General features: G+C 43.3%; 1 protein-coding gene across 1 annotated transcript in view; it reads right to left on the minus strand.

The window, feature by feature from the left end:
- MINDY4B (MINDY family member 4B) overlaps positions 1–9,592 on the minus strand; it is a 36,089-nt gene extending 26,497 nt beyond the window's left edge. Inside the window, exons 1-3 of the mRNA XM_047726896.1 lie at positions 9,486–9,592; positions 9,243–9,270; positions 7,206–7,373 (exon numbers count right to left, since the gene is read on the minus strand). Coding sequence (XP_047582852.1) covers positions 7,206–7,373; positions 9,243–9,270; positions 9,486–9,592 — 303 coding nt within the window. The remainder of the gene's footprint in view (positions 1–7,205; positions 7,374–9,242; positions 9,271–9,485) is intronic.
- Between the last annotated feature and the right edge of the window lie 10,506 nt (positions 9,593–20,098).

Genomic DNA, 20,098 nt, shown 5'->3' on the forward strand with positions numbered 1-20,098 from the left:
CTTTGAGGTAAGTACTCTTATTCCCTTTCACCAAGAAGTATTTGACTAAGTTACCAGGCTGGTAGAAACAGCTGGGCTTTGAGTCCATTCCAACATCACTATTCTGCCTCCCCAGCTTTGAGTGGGTATCATCCTATGATTGCTCTCCTTTTTGGTTGCCAATCATTATTAAATTGATATCTTTAAATATTTTTTTTAAAGATTTTATTTATTTATTTGACAGAGAGAGGTCACAAGTAGACAGAGAGGCAGGCAGAGAGAGAGAGAGAGAGGGAAGCAGGCTCCCTGCTGAGCAGAGAGCCCGATGCAGGACTCGATCCCAGGACCCTGAGATCATGACCTGAGCCGAAGGCAGCGGCTTAACCCACTGAGCCACCCAGGCGCCCCTAAATTGATATCTTTAATTAGCTTGACCTACTCTTTTATAACTTAGAAAATATGTATTTAATAAGGACACTTCATATCACATCTTTTTTTTTTAAGATTTTATTTATTTATTTGACAGACAGAGATCACAAGTAGGCAGAGAGGCAGGCAGAGAGAGGGGGGGAAGCAGGCTCCCTGCTGAGCAGAGAGCCCCATGCGGGGCTCGATCCCAGGACCCTGGGATCATGACCTGAGCCGAAGGCAGAGGCTTAACCCACTGAGCCACACAGGCACCCCTCATATCACATCTTTTTTTTTTTTTTTTTTTTTTAAAGATTTTATTTATTTATTTGACAGAGAGAAATCACAAGTAAGCAGAGAGGCAGGCAGAGAGAGAGGAGGAAGCAGGCTCCCTGCTGAGCAGAAAGCCCGATGTGGGGCTCGAACCCAGGACCTGGGATCATGACCTGAGCCGAAGGCAGAGGCTTAACCCACCGAGCCACCCAGGCGCCCCCTCATATCACATCTTTAAGTGGAAACAAAATCATTTGCCATATAGAAAAAAATAATGGAAATAAAACAATGTTATTGACTTAGGCTAGAAACCGTTGCCTATGAAATGCCTGAGCTCACATTCTTTTTCTTTTTTTTTTTTTTAAGATTTATTTATTTATTTATTTGACAGAGAGAGAGATCACAAGTAGACGGAGAGGAAGGCAGAGAGAGAGAGAGAGGGAAGCAGGCTTCCTGCTGAGCAGAGAGCCTGATGTGGGACTCGATCCCAGGACCCCGAGATCATGACCCGAGCCGAAGGCAGTGGCTTAACCCACTGAGCCACCCAGGCGCCCAACATTCTTTTTAATTAGAAAAGGAAGTCAGAAGTGTTAAAGAGGTGTCAACATGTGTACCCCTTACAGAGTCTTTCTCCAGGGGTCTCCCAGAGTGAAGAAGGAGCTAATTTTCCCACAAAGTGACTCAGTCTATTTAATGTGTTACTTAATGACACATCACTAAAAACACTCATGCTCCAGCAGAGTCACATATCACACACTTTGGGACAGACCACACAGTGGCCTATTGCCTATAATGGAGGGGAGGCTAGGTGGAGAAGATCCGCAAACACACACACACACACACACACACACACTCACACACACACGTCAAGTACCCAGAGCATCCAGGGAGAGGAGATGTTGTGACGTGTGCATGTGTGCATGTATGTGTGTGTTCCAGAACCATGGGGCAGGAAGTCTATGCAAGTTGAGACTGGAAAGTACCACAGGGTGGATCCTGGAAGCCTTGGATATCACATTCACACATTCACAGCCTGCTGAAGAGTGTGGACAAAAAGAACAGGCAGTCATTAGGTCCAGAGCCCAATGGTTTCTAAGAGGACGGATGCAGGAGAGGAATGGTTTTCCCCTTGTTGGACCACGATCTGGTTCTGGAGCTGGAGTTTATTTCCTGGCTGTCACTGCTCCCACCATCAAAAGAAAAGACCATCTCTACAAAGAAATAGAGGCAGGTGCATTTTGGGGTGAGCAAGGGCCCAGGAGTTCACTTGAAGAAAAGTGCTGTTGCCCTGGTGTTTCTGGGCAACAGCAAGTCAAGGAGAGGGAGCCAAAGGGCATAGAGGCTGCTCTTGGAAAACACAGACTCAGTGTGCCCCATGGCCAATGGGCCACCAACCCAGGACATCTGAGGAGAGGCCTGAAAATGAATCCAAGTGCTTCCCTGACATCAGGGCATCACAGACAGAAGAAAGACTGAGCCCTCCCAACTCCAGGCTTGAGAGCCCATTTCCGCTGCTCACTGACCATGTGCACTTGGACAGACTGCCCATTCTTGCTAAGATTTTCTTTGCTTATCCTGAAATGCAGATAATCCTTGCTCAGTCCACATTATGACTATTATTGACAAGGAAGAAGTATGGACAAAGGCTTTAGGAACCACCGTGAGTGCTGAGTAAATGCAGGGTGTTACTCTCTCTGTGAACACACAGCCTGTCTCCACTGGAATGTTGTAGGGAAGAAAGTTCCCTCACAGAGGAGAAAAGAGCCGAGCCTGGCAGGAGGAGGAGAGGGGAAGCCATGGATAAATGTGGGAGATGAAGACTGTTGGCACTAAGAAGGCTTAGAACTCAAATTCAATTACTAAAACTCTGCAAACCAAACCAAACCAAACCCTTGTTTCTGTTGCTGGGTACGACTTCCAGCGTGGGGAGTGTGCCTGTCCAGATACACCTTGGGCAGGTCTCGAACAGAGGAACTGTGGACCACTCAGGCCAGACCCACTGGCCCTCGTCACAGTAAAGGTGACTCATCTTAACCTCTATAACATTTCCCTTCATAGCATATCTAACTTATCACAAGATTAACCTGGTGTATTCAATGACAGGCTTATGTCATTGTGTGCCTGGTAAGTAGACACAAATGGCAAATGGTCCTAATAAATGACTCTAGTGATCGTTACTATTTAACACAATCGAGCATGGTTTACAGTTTCTCTCTTTTCACTTTGTGAGTTTTCTAGGATTTGTAATGAGTACCTCTCTCTCCTGATTGCTGTGATGAGGATAATGATGAGGATCATTATCTCGCACGCTCACACACACACTCACATATACATACTCACACACATGTACACGTTCACACATACACACATGCAGAAAAACACAGAGGTCCTGATCATTCTTCCCAATACATTTAATTTCCTTGCCCTGACTGTCTTGATTCTGGTCCCTGGGCTTAGATTTTTCCTTGCGGCAACCTTGACCATGCAGATGGGAGCATCTCTACACTGGCCCCTGCCCCCAATGTGAGTTAAAATAGCTCTTTTTGAAGCTTCTTTTCTAAATCTTGTCTTGCCTTAGAAACTACCAGCTCATCACGGAATCAGAGGTTTTAAAATTAGTGAGTCCTAAGAAACATCTTTCTCCTAGCCTGTCAAACAGAGTGGTAGAGTAGACTCTTGGCTTGATCATGTCCAACATGGATCCCTCAGCATTTGGTACAGAGACTGGTACATAACAGGTTCACAATAAGCATTTGCTGAATTTTTTTTAAAGAATCTAATTTGGCCCTTCCATTCTACAATTTAAAAGTTTGGGGTACACAGCAGCTATGTATGTGCCCAAGGTCAGGTATTTTGTAAATGGCAACTCCGGGACCCCAGTGCAAGCCTCCCGACTTGTACCAGTAAGAATCCCAGCAGGCAACAGATGGCATGCTTAAGTCAGGGTAATTAACTTGCGGAAAGTTGAAGACAGGGACTGTCTACAAAGATGTGGGCTGCGTGTGGGGAAAACACAGTAACTAACGCAGTGTCCCACCGCTAGCAGCACTATCTGCCCTAGACCTGAAGAGTGTCGGGGGCTGGGGAGAGTGACCTGAACCAGGAAGGAGAAAGTCCTGGGCGAGAACTGCCACAAGAGAAGAGGAATTCAGCTGGCTACACAGAGGTTTCTCTCTCCCTTTCCTCCCTCCAGGCTCCCTGTGGGGGGCTCCCGTTGGTTAAACTCAGTAGGAAGCCAGAGGAGGAGGGAGCCCTGTTGATGGAGTCCCTCCAGGTCAATTTTGGCAGAAAGCAGGGTGGAGAAGGGTAGAGAGGGCACCTGAGGAGCACACGGTTGATACTCGCTGCCCCATACTGAGATGCCTCTGTGGGAAATTGTCCAGAGCAGTGAATTAATCAAGCAAACATCCCCTGAGTTTCATCTATTGACCAGACTTTATGCTGGAGCACCAGGCTGTGCTTCCCACTTCCAAAAGCCACCCCCTTGCCTGTTATCCTCCATGGAAGCTTCATTTGTCTGGGTCTCCACCAGAATATGTTGATCTCCCAGTGTTACATTTTTAATACGATTGTGCTGGGTGGTATTGCAAACACACCAGGGGTTGGTTTATTGGCTGCTGACAAAAGAGGCTACAAGAATGTCTCCCAGGCTGGGTTCTGGAGAAGGGCCTGGTTGTGGAGGAGGATGGGAAAGTGCCCTGGAGCGAAGCAGTTTTGCGGGGAGGGGCAGAGAGATGCTGGTGGAAGAGCACAAGGAAGGATGCTCATGTTCTCTGTAATCCTACCTGGGCGGGCTGCCTTGGCCACCAGTCATTACACCTCAGGCACTGTGAGATGTTTGGTTGGGGGAAGGAAGAAAGCTGTCGTGTTGGAAATGGGTCAACAAAAGGTGAGAAACAGGAGAGCTGGGAAGAGAGAAGGTTCACCTCCACTCCTTTCTTAGCAGATTCCCAGCTGTGCGTGCTAAAGTCAGGAAGTCCCAGGCATCCCCACCCCAAACAGGGAAGGGAAAAGAGAGAGAATGACAACAAAAGGCACTCTCCAGTGAGTATTAGGATTCAATAGCTCTGATAATTTGCCAGGAGGCTGCACTACCAAAACGTCGATTGGAATTGGTCAAGCTTCCAAACCACCTCCCTAGAACACACATATTCAGCATCCCAAGGCTCAGCATCTCGAAATCCCAGGGTGTGTTTAATTAATGCTATTGCTATTTAAAGGACACACTATCATCTGGCCCACATAATGGGAATAAGTCCAAAAAATTTTTTTTCAAGAAAAAAATCAATTATTTCCACTTCTGGGACTTCCTTAACACTCCATCAACTCCGGTTCAGGCTAGAGTGGTCTGATTCTTTTGTCCCCCAGGCTTTTCCAAAAGGAGGAGAATTACCTTGGAAAAGTCATGGGGGAGGTGTGCAATCACACCATGTTTGTGTTTGGTAGATAAGTGGGGGAATTCAGACTCAGCCTCTCTTGCTTCCACAATATAAAGAGAGACTAGAAGACTTTGGAAACACCTGCGAATCCTTTTTTTTTTTTTTCTGTTTTTAAAATGTCTATGTGTGTTTTTAAAAATAGATTACACGTTCACATGGTTCCAAATCCAGAGAGTACAAAAAGGTACACTGAGAGAAGACTCCCTCCCACCTGCATCTCCTGACCCACTCTTTCCCTCCACTGTTACATTCTTTGAAGGCTTCTGGAATTTCTGTAAGCATATATGGGCCAATACTGATATAGATCCCTGGTCTTTCTCTTTTTTCATAGAAAAGGTAGAGTCTAATTTCCAGATGCTTGTAAATTCAAAAATGACGGTCTCCATAGAAATTCATTACAGAGCCAGGAAGACATTCTAATTAAAGATGGTTTGTCAAAAACATTATCTTTTCTGGTAAAATACAGATAGGTGCTCTAACTTCTGGTTCTATGGCACAGCATATGCTGAATAATCACTAACGCTGGAGATTTGGACAGGATCCCACGTTCATTGCCTGTCTTCATTCCCTGAAAGGCGAGCCACTCACTAGATACCTAAGACACGAGCTAAGGCACCATCTGGGGCTGTGAGGTCCATAAGCAGGTGCAGCATCTCATGAGGGCCTGGCTGATCTATCTTCCTGTGACATCTGGTCTTCAAACAGCAGAGGGAAGGTGGATTAAGGCAGAAAGGTTTTTGATAATAAGAAAGAACGATGGGCCTCCCAGTCCGTTTGTACTGTAAATATGACAGGAAAGAGAGTTGCTCTGTGAAGCCGGTGAGGGTATGCATGATGAAAAGGACTGTGGGGGCTTGGTCCCTACACGAGATGATGTCGTATCTGAGGACCATAAGGAAAGGCTGTATCCAGGGTTGGAAATACTGCAGTCAGACCCAGCTCGAAAAGCAGGTGGAGACTGTGTGGTTTGCCCAGCAGAGGTTCCAAGCCCCACTCATCCCTCTCAGCTGGGACCCTGTGTGCAGTGCACGGGCTGTGGAACTGTATGTACCTGATAGGCCTGCTACAGCCAGCAAGTGTTACTAGTTTTTGCCCAGGTGACCAGGTGACCAGGCTCGTCCTGGGTGCTTTCTGCAAGCTTGCCCAGGTATAGGGCAGGATGTCCTCAGGAAGATGTGCTTCTTCCAGTTCTTGTTTTTAGGGTCCCCAGGAAAAGTGTCCGCCCAAGGCTTTAGGATATAGCGTGCAAGTTCAAGGGTCAGGGTGAAGGTCCTGAGAAGAAATTGTCCCGAGTCTCACTATGGTTGAGAGAAATATCCCATCCCATCCCTTGAAGGGATCCCTCACTCTAGCTGGTCCTTTCCCCCTGGCTTGACCCAGGGCTTAGCCTCCCCAGTTCCCAATCATGCCTCTTTGACCTTGACAGTTGGGCTTTCGGACCATTGCCAAGGTATTGGCTCCAGCCCTGGCCTGTTTGACCCAACGAGATACTGCTAGTTCACCTCGTAGCTGGGTCTCTGCCTCAGCTCTCTGCCCCCACCCATCAAGTGTGGAATTGAGCAAATGATGCCCAGGACCAGGAGCTTCCAGATCCACTTGAATAACCTCAGTGTCAGGTTCTTTTCACATCTGCCTGCTCGTTGGCAGCCCCAGAAAACATTTCCTGAGATCAGCTCCTTGCCCCAGGACCAGGCCTGGCCCAGGTGCCCCGCCTCTCCCTGCCCCTGCCAGCAAGGACAGAGCCTGCCTCACACAGCGACATGGCTTCCTGCGCAGTTGTTGGCAGCACTCATCACCTGCCCTATCTTACCTTGTATAGTGATTTATTTGAACTTAACTCCCTCACTCCCTCAAAGTTAATTGGCAGACCAAGGAAGTGAATAGAGACACTCTCTGAGTTTGGGGGGGAAAGATTGTAACATCACCGACGTCCTTGAAAAATAGCATAAATAAGTCATTTTAATTATAGTCTCCTTTTACCAATAACCACCGTCTGTAGTCTTATCTTCGATAATACTCTCCCGTGACAGCAGATAAGATTCCCCAGCCTTGTTGTTTGGAGAAGATTACGTTTCCTTTCATGTTTAATTGACAAGCTATACTTACCGTGGCCATTGCTAGGGAGATGGGAAAGCCTCCTGATTTTGAAGAGATGATAGGGGGTTTGGGGATAGAACAAAGGCTACTTGATGGCAAATATCCTTGTCCTTTGGGCTGAGGTATTCCCGTTTCAGCTTCAGTTTCATCAGCAGGTGGATGGTTGCCTTCGTGATTCTGTGTAAAATACCACCACCAAAAAACAAACCAAACAGAGCTGGTGATGTGCTTTCCCCCTCTTCTCTCTTTCTCTCTGAAACAGCAGTGTTCAGAAAATATTGTCTCCCTTTTACAGACATCAGAAAATAGTGATAAATAGCAGTAAAAGAGGCAGAAAAACCCTACTGTGTCAAAGGGGTTTCTTGTAAGTTCTATGTGACTGGGAGAGGTTAAATGTAACTATGGAAACATAATTAATGCTATCAAGACATTGACTTGAAATTATGTTTAGAGAAGAATGTAAATGTCACTGTCTCTTGTTTTGAAGAGACAACAATTTATAAACAATGAATCCTTCCAGTCTATACGAGGTGGTCCTCCCCGTGTTGTTCCCAGGCCACTAAATAAAGTCAGATTACCTCCTTTTAATTCTCTCGGATTCCTGCTCCCTAATAAGTGAGTTATGATTTTTTTTTTTTTTTTTTTTTTTTTTTTTTTTAAAGATTTTATTTATTTATTTGACAGAGAGAGATCACAAGTAGACAGAGAGGCAGGCAGAGAGAGAGAGAGAGAGAGAGAGAGAGAGAGAGAGAGAGAGAGAAGCAGGCTCCCTGCTGAGCAGAGAGCCGGATGCGGGACTCGATCCCAGGACCCTGAGATCATGACCTGAGCCGAAGGCAGCGGCTTAACCCACTGAGCCACCCAGGCGCCCATGATTTTTTTTTTTAAATCCATCTCCTACCTTTAAGGGAAAGAAAATATTTTTGGCTTTTCTTGACAGATTCTTATGGCGTTTAAATATGTTAGTATCAGGTCTACTTTCATTAATGTCGTGAAACAAATCTGCCCTATCGGTAGCTGAAACCTGAAGGAAACGGCTTTCTTTTCTGGATTCTAGAGGCTAAGATGCTTTTTTATCTCAGAAACACAGCATCCAAATTGCAGACGACTGTTGGGGTATGAGACATTCTGTAAATCAAATGGAAAATCTTTGCATTTGTAGTGATGGGTTTCCCTCTTTTTGTATAAAGCGTAACTTGACATTTATTTATTTATTTATTTTTCCCTTCAAAGATTGTTTTATCTTTTGAATATTCTAGTCACCCAAATGGTAGCTATTTCCACTTAATACTTCCAGGACTAAAATGGAAGCATTATCTCCCTGATTCTAATTTAGACTATAGTTACGAAAGTTTTAGCACAAATAAAGCTTCTGATGACAGGTTACTTGGAGGTAGTTGCTTTAGCGTTACAGTTAAAATACTAATAATTCAGTTGTTTGATCATATCATATATTGGTGCCAGGAAAATCCCCTTCCTATTGTGCGCTGTGTTTGTTCAAAGATTGAATTAATATCTGAAATGCCAAGTTCGTTACCTTGTAACCTTTCCAGGTTACAGGAGATAAAAAAACATCTTTCATCTTCTATCATATAACAGATTTTAAAATACCTAGTAACACCTGAATTCAGTTACCTTTGCCTTATTTGAAAATGATGAAGGAAAACAGTTTTTCAGAAGCTGAATAAAGATGATAGCGACTTTCAAAATTACTTTTCTTCAGCAACACTGAAACACTTGGATGTCAGAATCTAGTGTTATTTCACAAGTGTAAGAACCTTAGATTCTAATATTACTTTTTTCTAAATAATAACCATATGGCACTCTTAATGATGAAAAGTACTTAAAAGTAGGAAGAGATTTTTATGAAAAAGGAAAGCACAAGACAAGATTTCAACGAGCTTTCTAGTTTTATGTGTTCACACGTTAAATGCCGGGTGCCTGAGTAACATTATGTGCATAGAATAAATGCAGATTATGCCGTTAATGTGATTGTTGGAAGAAGCAACTAGAAGAAAACACATCGGTTTCGAGAAAAGTAATTACCTGAAGAGTTGTATTATTAGTTCCCAACCTATAAATGAAAGAGAAAACATCAAGTAAATGACTTACTCTATCCAACCCTCAAACCCCCTCAAACCCAATCTTGCTAGAGAAGACTCTCTCCACAAATGGTTATTCCTGAAGCATCTTAAATGTCAGCCTATAATGGGGACTTCTCATGTAGTGAGCATAAAACACCTGAAATCCCTCTGGTTCTAGAGAAACGAGAAAACAAGGACATCATACCTGTGACAACTGAAGATTTGCCGCCATTTGTCAAGAAATGAAATTTTCTTGGTTATCTCTTCCAAATCCAGCTCCCAGGAGCATTGCTCCTGGTCTGAGACTTGCATAGTCCTTTGGGGAATATGGGGAAATTAAGAAGGGAGTTGTTAGGTTGGGAGAGAGAGGTCGGGTGGTAGGGAAGCGAGACGCTGGCTCTCTGGGCTTGGCCAGCTGGAGGGCTGCCCCGACTTGTGACCAACGAACGATGAGAGGACACCACACTGTCGCTGCTCTGGGCTCTCTGTAAGCCCCTGCTATCAGATCATGACTCAACTTTCATCAGAGGTGGAATACTTTGTGTATTATTGTTCCCTGTATAGATATCATGAATGTTTAATCCAAGATGCAGATTTATAAACGAAGGATTGCAATTACTTCTCTGTATCAGAACAATTGAGATAATTTAATTGATGAAGGATACCATCCCGGTGGAATGTGATAGTACTTTAAGCTGTCATGCCTCTGTGGAAATGTTTGTTTCCGCAGAAAGACATAGCCAAAGGGGGCGGGGGCAGGGGTAAACACCATCCTGTTGATATCTAAAAAGTGTGTCAACTACTGTTGGATCATATGGAGGCCAAGGAAGAAACTGGCCAACAGATGTCTGACACAGAGTTTAGTACACAGAAATCTTGCACACAGTTTGAAGGACTGATTTGATTTTGTTTCAGGGAGAGGCCCCAAATTATGTCATGTCCTATTCGCTGAAGGAAATGTAGCCACAACAGCTGGCATAATAAAGAATATTCATTGCTGTAATGGTTAATTTTATGTGTCTTCTTGTGAGGTTACAGAAACCAGTTTTTGGTCAAACACCAATCCCAATGTTGCTGTGAAGGGTTTTTTGTTTTTTGGTTTTTTGGATGTGACTAACATTTAAATGGTAGGTTTTGAGGAAAGTGGGTTATACTCCAAAATATGGTTGCACCTCAACAAATCACCTGATGGCCTTAAGGGAAGAGACTCAGGTCTCCTGAGGAAGAAGGACTCTGCCTCTAATCGGCCTTCATACTCAAGAGTGCAGTGTTCACTCTTCTCTGAGTCTCCCTGCAAGGGAAGTGCCCTGCACATTTCAGACTTGTCCTCCTTCACAATCACGTGAGCCAGTTCCTTACAATAAAGATCTCTCTCTCTCTCTTTCTCAAAGAGAAAAATGACCTCCTTAGGGTCAATTCTGATATTCAACCAAATCCGAAGAGACAAGAAAACTCTGAATATCAGAACTGACCCTAAGGAGGTCATTTTTCTCTTTGAACATTTCTGATCAAGAGTTCTGTAAAATTCTGAGAATGCTGAGAAGTCAAGGCAAAGAGGCGACCTGGATTTATTATGACTAGTGTGGTTGGGACTGAGGGGATTGGTTTTATGTAATACGGCAGAGACTCCGAAACACAGCAAGTCACTAGATAGACCACAGGTGGATTTAGGTGTCCATGGTTTTGCTTTGGACTTCTCTACCTTCAGTTTCTTAAATGAACTTCTGGTGGTTGTAGAACCATTTCATATTCACAAACTTCACATATTCACAAACTTCCATCAGATTTCATATTTTTATTGTAAACGTAATGGGCACAAATAATTCCTTTCTTACATCCCTTCTCTAACCATAAATCCTCTTTTTTAAAGCCTTATTGTCCCCTTTTATAATTTTATAGTTTTAATAATAGCATCAGTATTTAATATCTACTGGGCACTCCCAGTATAGGAAAAAAATTATGTGATCCTTGCTCTTAAATAATATAATGATGATAAATGTCTTGGATTTTGCTATTTAGAAAGTCATGTTAAAAAATAAGTTCTGGGGACGCCTGGGTGGCTCAGTTGGTTAAGCAGCTGCCTTCGGCTCAGGTCATGATCCCAGCGTCCTGGGATCGAGTCCCACATCGGGCTCCTTGCTTGGCGGGGAGCCTGCTTCTCCCTCTGCCTCTGCCTGCCATTCTGTCTGCCTGTGCTCGCTCTCTCTCCCTCTCTCTCTGACAAATAAATAAAATCTTAAAAAAAAAAAAAAGTTCTGCATCTCCCATTTAAATTGTTTAACGACTCCAAACCAAGAAAGGAGAATAGCTAAGAAAACCTTTTTCTTTATCTTTTTTGCTTAAATTTAAATTCAATTAATTAACATATAATGTATTATTGGGCTTCAGGGGTACAAGTCTGTGATTCATCAGCCTTATATAATACCCAGTGCTCATTACTACACGTCTTCCCCCAAATCCATCACCCAGTTACCCCCTTCCTCCAGCCCCTCCCCGCCAGCAACCCTCAGTTTGTTTCCTATGATTTAGAGTCTCTTGGGTTTGTCCCCTTCTCTGCTTTCGTCTTGTTTCATTTTTTCCTCTCTTCCCCTATGAGCCTCTGCCTTGTTTCTTAAATGTCACATATCAGTGAGATCATAAGAAAGCCCTTTCCTTAAGAATCATTAAATCTGCGTTTTTTTGTTTGTTTGTGTCTCTGTCCTTCTTTTCAGACAATTCTATAAAGGTAGAAGCATAAATCCCAGAGAACAGACAACTTAACCAGTAAACTGTTCTGTTGGGTTTAATAAACACATTTTGAGTATTTCCTGTGTCCCAGGCACTTGGAAGAGCCAAGGTGAGTAAGATGAGGTTCCTGCTCTCTCTAGTGGTGGAAACAGACACACAGAGAGAGAAAAATGCTGTGTACACAGGCTCAGCAGGTTATGGGTGCCCAAGACATAGGCAGGAAAGCTGACTGGGTAACAATGTGGCCTTTGGGCCCAGACGGCTTAGTTTTGAAGCATGGCTTCACCTCTTGGAACTGTATGGCTTTTGGACAAGTTATTTAACCTCTTTGTGCCTCAGTTTATTCATCTGTGAAGTGGGGATACTTTCATATTTTTACCATATAAAGACTTCTAATCTCTGAGAACAGTATGCCACTCCACTTGTTTAGACCTGACTTATCTTCCCGTTGTTTGATCCCCTGAAGTGGCATGCCTGAATCCAACGATATGGTCATTTCAAAGACTTCTGATACATATTCCAAACTTTCTTCATTGTTGGTGAGCATCCCTTGCTCAGCCCTCTTATTCCTTTCACTCTCAAGTTGGAATTCATGGTTCTGCTCTTTTAAATAAAGCACTGTCTTTATTTCCTTACTATTCTCTCCCTTTTTGGTTGGATATTGATAAGGGCTCTATAAATGGAAAGGGCTGGCCTTTGGAATACACCAAGAGTCCAGAATGTGATTCAGCCACATCCAGAGGAAACCACGCCGCCTCTTAGGCCATTTTGTCAAGACTCAGAGCAGGAGGCCTGAGTGTAAGAAGTGGGGTAGAAAGGAAAGATGGGATGGGGGATCCTGGGCCAGGTTGGAAGAACAGGGCAGGAGAAATATGTGGAATCGGGGATTGTCCTTTTCTATATTCTTAGGCTCTTCCTCCTACCTCATGGCATGTGAAGTCACCTAAAGCTCTTGCTCCCAGGCCTTCCCTGCTGAGGCAAAGGATTGGGGCTGATTATGGAGTCTTGGGCAATAGTAGGTCTGCAGCAGCTCAAGGCAAGAGCAAGAACAGAGCAGGGACAGTGGAGGAGGGGGAAGACTTTATGGCCATGTAGTGGGGGTAGTGGGTGATGGTAGAGGGTCCGAAATCATTCACCCATGAAGGAAGTGTACTAAGTAAGTGCAGAAACCTGTGTCTTAATCTATTTGCTTTCTTTGTTGATAAATTTGAAAAATAATACCAGTGATTTCATGAGAAAAGCTAGGATCTATTCCAACCTTGGAAATTAGTATATAAAAATGCAATGTGGTTAACATTTGCTGTAGTTTCCCAGAAAGCTTTGATTGATCTTTACAATCCTTTACTCAATCAGCATTAGAGTCAAATTTGAAAACCTTGGGCTTGCAAGCGTTTTGACTAGCTTGCAAAATGATCCCCAACCTTTCTCGTTGCTGTTCTCTTATGATGATGCTTCATAAACAGAAATCCAGAAGTAAAATTTTAGAAACTTCTGACTTTTTTTTTAAACAGAATCTCGTTAGTGTTTAATTAACCTTACCCTTGGAGAGCTCTTCCTTAGGATTAAGTTAAATCCTTTGTGCTTTGATTATCATTCATTTTCTTTAGTTCTACTTTCTGTGGAGATGGAAATTTCCTGATGACATTCCTTACTGAAAGAATTCTGCCAATCCCCTGGAAACTAGAAGATGGCTGATATCTTCTCTTTTTGTTCTCCGGTGATGAGATGAGGAGGAGAAAGAGGGTGTTAGGCCCAGTGTCAAATGCCAGGGCCCTCCCGGTGACTTGGTAACCTTGGAAAAGTTAGTCTCTCTGAACTTCATTTGCTGTGGCTCTTTGGCTTAATTCATAGAATCATAATGAATATGACTTATGTGAAAATTCCTAATCTTTAACCAATGTTTTCTTGCCTCCTGTATGTTAAAAACTCTCCTGTAAATGTTTTATCTTTTCATGGCTTTATGTATTTTGAGAGTCACATCATGAGCCTCATGGAGCCAGAAGTCCAAGTCCTAAAGTGAGAAAATGCAGATGTTGGTCCCAACTAGTCCCTCAGTCCATGTGGGCTTTGGTTTGTCACTTAGTCACTCATGTGGGGCCCAGTCCTCATCTGGAAGACCTAAAAGACCAGTGTGGTATAATGGGAAATACATATTTAGTTGTTGTCCCTGGTTACTGGTGTTATGCCCGAGTTTTCATGTCCGAGAGACCACCAAGGAGCCAAGCACCGATGCAATCACACGAGGGTTTATTGACAAGATTAAGCTTGGGCCCAAGTATACCTGACACAGCGGAGTAGGGACTTGGACCCCGAGCTTAGTTAAGGCAGGGGTATTTATGGGTTCCTGTTACTAAAGCAGGGTGGGGCTTCCTGGAACCAAAGCAGGGTTGGGGGGGGGGTCTCTGGAACCAAAGCAGGGTGGGGTTTTCTAAAGCAGGGTGGGGGAAAGTTCAGCCCTTGGGCACAGGGGTCTGAGATGGCTGCCGGAGCTAAGATGGCTGTAGTTATGCTAAGGCTAAATCTGAGGTGGGATGGCCTTGATTTTTCTCGGCCTCCACACTGGAACAGAGCTCTTAAAATTCCTTGGAATTTCCGGAGTGACAAAGAGTGATGGGACCTCGGCGACTTTCAGCACCTGCCCCCCACCTACAGGGAGGGGATACGGGCCAGAGAGCAATTGATCACCAATAGCCAATGATTTGATCAATCATGCCTGTGTAATGAAACCTCCATAAAGCCCCTAACCATCTGGGGGCCAGGAGGGTGACACACCCCAACTCCACTGGGGACAGAGATTCCTGCACTTGAGACCTTCTGGACCCTCCCCGCCATGTACCTCTTCCCCTGGATATTCATTTATATTCTCTATAATAAACTAGTTGATATAAGGAAAGTGCTTCCTGAGTCCTGTGAGTTGTTCTACCAAATTACTGTTCCAACGAGGGGGTTGTGAGAAGCCCCGATTCTAGCCAGTTGGTCAGAATGATCTGATACTTGTGACTGGAGTCTGAAGTGGAAACAGTCTTGTGGAACTGAGCCCTTCAACCCATGGATTCTAACTCTAGATAGTGCCAGAACTGAATTAATTGTGGGACACCTAATTCACCTAGTCGGAGAATCGGAGAATCGGGGCAGGGCGTGGGGGAACTTCTCACTTAGTGTCAAAAACAACTGGGCACCCAGCTTTTTAAGCATAAGTCAGGCTACTTGGGCAGGAGTTTTTACTCCTTTACTCTATCAGTTATCTATTACTGACAGATAGTAGGACAGATTAAGACAGATTTAGCAGATTAAAGCAACGTCCCTTTGTTCTCTTTCATAGTTTCTATGCATCAGGAGCCCAGCCATGGCTTTAAGTGGGTTCTCTGCTCAGGGTCTCACAAAACTGCAGCCAAGGTGTTAGCCAGCCCTTCAGCTCCCCTCGAGGTTCAGGGTCCTCTCCGGAGCTCACATAGTTGTTGGTAGAATCCTCTTCCTCACAATTATAGGACTAGTGTCTTCAAGACTAACAGAAAAGGTTTCTGCAGCTTCAAGTCCTTCTCATCATGGGGAAGGCCCCAGCTCCCTTATTAACCATTCGCTTGATCAGGTTAGGCCCACCCAGAATAATCTCCCTTTTGATTAGCTCAAAGTCGAAACTGATTAGGGACATTGATTACACCTGAGAAAGCCCTTCACCTTTGCTGGATAAGGTAGCATAATCGTGGGAGTGATATCCCCTCACCTTTGCCATATTCTGTTGGCTTTTTAGATTGTCTCTTTCTCCTTGTGGGTTTTGGCAGATTGTGTCTTTCAAGGAATTGGTCCATTTCATCTAGGTTATCAAATTTGTGAGCATAGGGTTGTTCATAGTGTTCCTTTATCATCCTCTTAATGTCCGTGGAATCTGTGGTAATGTCCTCTCTTTTACTTCTGATATTAGCCATTGTGTCCTCTCTCTTTCTTGGCCTGGCTAAACGCATACTGTTTTTTGTTTTGTTTTGTTTTGTTTTTTTAAAGATTCATTTATTTATTCTAGCGAGGGGGGGGCTAGGGGCAGAGGGAGAGTGAGGAAGAGTCTTTTTTTTTTCTTAAGATTTTATTTAGTTATTTGACACAGAGAGAGAGCATAAGCAGGGCGAGTGGGAGAGGGAGAAGCAGGCTCTCCACTGAGCAGGGAGCCTGATTCCAGGCTTGATTCCAGGACTCTGGGATCATGACCTGGGCCAAAGGTAGGCACTTAACCGACTAAGTGACTAAGCGACCTAGACGCCATGGGAAGGGAGGGTTTTAAGCAGACTATGTTGAGTTCAAAGCCTGATGTGAGGCAGGGCTTGATCTCCAGACCCTGAGGCCACGACCTGAACCAAAACCAAGAGTCCAAACCTGCTTAACTGAACTGTGCTACCCAGGTGCCCTGAGGGTAGTGCTTGCATTGATCTTTTCAAAGAACCAGGTTTTGGTTTCATTGATTGTTTTTTCCTATTGGTTTCCTATTTTCAATTGCTCTAATTTTTATTTATTTTCTTCTCCTTACTTTGGATTTAATTTGCTCTTCTTTTTCTAATTTCCTAAAGTGGAAACTTAGACTACTGATTTTGGATCTTTCTTCTTTTCTAATATACACATTCAAAACTATAGATTTCCCTCCAAACACTGCTTTTGCCGCATCCCACAGGTTTTGGTAGGTTGTGTTTCATTTTCATTTTGCTCAAAATATTTTTTATTTCTCTTGAGATTTTTTTCTTTGATCCATATGTTATTTAAAGTTGTTTAATCTCTACGTATTTGGGGATTTTCCAGTTATCTTTCTGATACTGGTTTCTAGTTTAATTCTATTGTAGTCTGCGAGCAGACATTATATAATTTTTATTCTTCTAAATTTGTTAAGTTGTAAAACAACTGTAAGAGGTCAACCAGTTAACTGGCCAGGTGTGTTTTATTGCCCAGAAAGTGGTCTATCTTGGTGAGTGTTCCATATTGGATGAAGCAGTCTTTATAGGTTAATTATATCCAGTTAATTGACAGTGTTGTTGAGTTCAACTATGTACTCACTGATTTTTATGCCTGCTAGATCTTTCCATTTCTGAGAGAGTGGTGTTGAAGTTTCCAACTATGATAGTGGATTCATCTATTTCTCCTTGCAGTTCTATTAGTTTTTCCTTTGCATAGTTTGACACTCTGTTGTTAGGTGCTTACACATTAAGAACCATCATGTCTTCTTGGAGAATTGGCTTCTATATCATTATGTAATGGCTTTTTAAAATCTCATATTCTGTTGATAAGCAAGTCACAGGTCCCACCAACACTCAAGGGGAGGATATTATATTTGTCGGGGGTGGTAGGATCACCCTAGGGTATATCCACCACAGGTACATGCTGGCAGTGATCTTGGGTCAGTCATTTCACCTATATGCCTCAGTTTCTACTCTTGTAAAATGGGTATAATAATATTAACCATCTTATTGATTCACTATGAGGATTCATTAATACCTAAGAAGCATTTAGAACAGTGCCACATAGCAAGTGTTCAATGACTTTTAGCCATTTGTCTTCAAAATAGGGACAATTGCTGCCAATTTTGGTACTTCTCACCACCTGACTAGGGTTGTTTCAAAACTCAGGGGGATGAGACCTCTCTGTTAACTGAAAGACATCACACAGATGAGATGAGTTATTGTTCTAGGGCTTGTCTTCCTCATTCTTTAACGAATAGAGCTTTTCATTCCTTTCCTCTGATTGTGGAATGACACATAATTGTCTCTTTATATTTGTGGACAGAGGGAAGGAGAGGTTCTGTATTGATTTATCTTGTTGGTGTTTTACATCTGCCTGCCCTGAGGTATTTTCTGTCTTGTTTTAGAGGCTGCTCATGTGTCAAAAAGGTCATGGGGCAGCGAGGAATGAGATATGAGTTCACTGAATCTGCTGTGTGATCATATGCAAGTCACTAACCCTCTCTGGGGCTGAGAAGGTAAAATAAGACATTGGACAACACTATATAATTGCCTGATAACCCCTTCAGTGCTTACCTTCCCTGGTCTGGGCCTCATTTGTCCATTCTACCTAACTCCACCTGGAATCTCTTGATTCAGGCCCATGAGCCTTCTTCATTTACAGGCTGTTTGTGGTTTTGTAATACTTTGTACCCTCTCATTCCACTTCAGATTACTCAGTTTTCTATGGAACCAAGAAAGCCCCTTCAGAGACAGCAGAATTCATTCTCAGGAATGTAATTCTAGGAACCAGAAGCAAAGTAATGCTAACAACATCAAAATCCAGGCAAAATTAACAGATGCTCCAAGTAATGAACAAGGTGCAGAAAGGTTTTTCATAATGACTGCCTCCGTAGAGTATAAATAGGAATGCATCCCTTCCCTCCCCGTCTCCCCTCACACCATCTGTTATTTGTGTCAGGCAGTCAGTAATTGCTATATGTGACCCTTGTTGTTGGTAACGGGGACAACACTGTGCATTGCAGTTTGCTTTGCTTTCACCCATCTCCTGGCAGCTGTGGCTATAAGGTTTGTGTCTATCCGAAGATGGTAGATCAGGATTTCCTTGGCCCTTGTAACTAAATATAAACAAATCACTCACCCTCCCTATTGGGAAATAAGTTATAAATAACAAGTCAGAGCAATCTTTCATCAGAGAGGCTGTGGTTACTAGGAGACGGCCCTGCAGTCAGGCTTTCTGTTGTCATTACGTATCCATATGGCATTGAATATAAGCTCAGGCTCTCTGTCTTTGGCCTTTTCCAATGGTTCTTAAGTAGACTGTTCTTGCAAATTATTCAACTCTTTTGGGCATTTTGAGAGATGAAGGCTTGGGTTCTAATTTGTCATCAGCATGCTGTGTGACTTTGGGCGAATTAATTCATTTCTCTGGTCTTAAGTTTAATTCTCAGTAAAAGACATGAGAAAGTTGGCTGGATCTGGGGTTGGAGGCTTATGGTCCATAGGCCAACAAATCTGGTCTGCTGTCTGTTTCGGTATGGCGTGTAAGCTGAGAATGGTTTTCACATTTTTAAATGGTTGAAAACAAATGAATAATAATATTTCATGACACAAAATATCATACTACATCATAGTATACTATAAACAATGTATAGTTATAAGATGTAACATGCAATAATATATAATAATATGTCATGAAAATTATGATTTTCAAATTTACATCCACAAATAAAGTTTTATCAGAGCACAGCCGCACTCATTGGTTTACTTGTCCCCTGTGATTGCTTTCACACTCTAGCAGAGATGAATGGTTGCAATAGAGGCTGTTAAGGCCTGCAAAGCCTAAAAGAATTACTATCTGGCTCTTTACAGAAAAAGTTTGCTGATCCCTGAGCTAGATTGTCTCTTAGGTCCCTGTAACTCCTTTTACAAATTGACTGATTCTTTGTACAGCTCCCTCTCACCCGGAAAGAAATTCCAGGCTTCAGGTGAACCACGCCTGGGCTGTTCTTACAGGAAATCTGGTACTTTCCATGAGTCCTACTTGCTACCCTGGGGTGGCCTGAAAAAACCAGACATGTCTGGGCCCAAGATGAGATGGGGTGCTAGACTCTGGTCCTGTCCCCATGCTGGGTCAGCCCAGGCATGGGGACCAGGGTCATGAGCCACAGGTTTGCCCTCAGATTGGGGACACGTAGTGGTTCTAGATGGAGGATCCTGCAGACCTAGTAAAGAGATGGGGTGTTAGGATGTCCCTGCTGTGACAGAGAATCCGAATAGTAGCGGCTTCAACAAACTAGAAGGTCACTGGGCTTTTCCATCAAAGTCCTGGTAACCAATACATTAAAGACATTGACTGATTGCAATCCATAGAATTTATTTGGATCCTGCAAAAAAAAGTAGGAGATAATTAGGGAAATTTAAGCACTGTATGTTTGATAATCATTAAGAATTACTGATCATTTTTAAGGTGTCATAATGGTACAGTGATCGTGTTTTTTGCTTTTTTTTTAAGTCCTTATTTTGATGTCCATACTAAAATGTTAATGCATGAAGTGATGTGACGTCTGAAATTTGCCTCAAAATAAATGAGTTGGGGAGGGTTGAAAGTGGTTGATGTATAGATTAAAAAAAAATTGGTCAGGAGTCGGTAGCT

The sequence above is a fragment of the Lutra lutra genome, chromosome 1, assembly GCF_902655055.1.
Source record: "Lutra lutra chromosome 1, mLutLut1.2, whole genome shotgun sequence".
Lineage (NCBI taxonomy): Eukaryota > Metazoa > Chordata > Mammalia > Carnivora > Mustelidae > Lutra > Lutra lutra.